The 1,486-nt window shown below is 37.2% G+C and overlaps 1 gene segment (V, D, J or C); it reads left to right on the top strand.

The window, feature by feature from the left end:
• Positions 1–632: 632 nt before the first annotated feature.
• LOC116328184 lies at positions 633–1,252 on the top strand. The segment is given in 2 exon segments: positions 633–768; positions 850–1,252. Coding segments are annotated over 2 exon segments (360 nt in total).
• The last annotated feature ends 234 nt before the right edge of the window (positions 1,253–1,486 follow it).

The following is a 1,486-nucleotide window of genomic DNA, read 5'->3' as shown; positions in this document are numbered from 1 at the left end:
TCTTGTCAATATAAGAGTCTCTTCTCTTAAATACACATATTTTCCTGGTGTTGCAAACAGTTCAGCATTTAAATACAGTTTTGTTTCAATATTGTCTCATTATCCTAATTTCACTTTTGACAATTAAAGCTAATACGTTGTGTCCCAAGCATAACTCATCTAATTCAACATTCAGTATTCAAAGATTTTTATTTTTGAATTTGCTACATGTACAGGACACACAGGAGAATTGAAATACTGTTTCTCCCTGACATTATTTTTTAGGAAGAATTAAGAAAGATAAAGGACACTGCAGGGAAATATATAAAAGTCAAACCTATGTACAATAGTGCAGTCGTGCAAGATAGAAATCCAATTAAATAAAAAGAGAGCATGTTGTGTGTTGTACATTGACAGTAGTGCAGTGACCAACAGCAGCAGGTATGTGGTGCAAATGGTTGCAGTTTCATAGACAATTAAAGATATGATTGTAACTTGTGTGAGAGAGTGTGTTACGGTCCAGCGGGCAGAGGAGGGAATGAAGTTGGTGAATGATGTTATTAAGCGGTCTAGTGGACCGAGCCCAGAAGCTCTGGTCCATCTTTCCCAAAGGCAGAAATTCAACCAACTCAACCAACTTTGTGAGGTGGAGTCAAAAATCAAATGCAAAACTCAAATCTTCCACCTCTACTTATGAGACTGAAAAGTGGATGAGAGTGAACAGATGACAAACAACTTACATAATGTATTACAGGACAGGGCTGCTGCTTTTAACTGTCTGCCTGGCAGGTGAAAACATCAACTGACATCTGTTATATAAAACTTGGTTGAGATATGGTACATAATTTCTTTTCTTTTGTGTCTTCACAGGTGTTGATGGTCAGACTCTGACTGAGTCTGAACCAGCAGTTAAAAGACCTGGAGAATCCCACAGAGTGACCTGTACAACCTCTGGATTCACATTCAGCAGCTACTATATGGTCTGGGTCAGACAGGCTCCTGGAAAAGCACTGGAGTGGATTGCAAGCATTAGCAGTGATGGTGGCAGCACTTGGTACTCTCAGTCAGTTCAAGGCCGGTTCACCATCTCCAGAGACAACAACAGACAGCAGCTGTATCTGCAGATGAACAGTCTGAAGACTGAAGATTCTGCTGTTTATTATTGTGCTCGAGAGGCACGCTGACTGGGGTTGTTGTAGCAGCTGTACAAAATCATTCAGTAGTCCACTGCAGCTTGGTGCAGACCATATATACATGTTAAAATAAATTTTTACCTTTAACATAATTTTGACAGTGTTTTATCCAATCCTGTTATGTTTTCTTAATTTATTTTAATGTACACCTTTTATTATTTTTGGTTCAAAATGTATTTAAAAATGGTTACAATTGAACATATTTTTTTTCATACTTCAGGTGTTTGTTTTTTCTTTTTTTAATGGTTACAGTTTTTTAACAGTCTGTTCTTCTTTTGTTTTGTATTTTCTTTTTTGTATATACCACCATCCAT

The sequence above is a fragment of the Oreochromis aureus genome, linkage group 4 (assembly GCF_013358895.1).
Source record: "Oreochromis aureus strain Israel breed Guangdong linkage group 4, ZZ_aureus, whole genome shotgun sequence".
NCBI classification, from domain to species: domain Eukaryota; kingdom Metazoa; phylum Chordata; class Actinopteri; order Cichliformes; family Cichlidae; genus Oreochromis; species Oreochromis aureus.
This window is presented reverse-complemented; position numbering and strand designations above follow the sequence as displayed.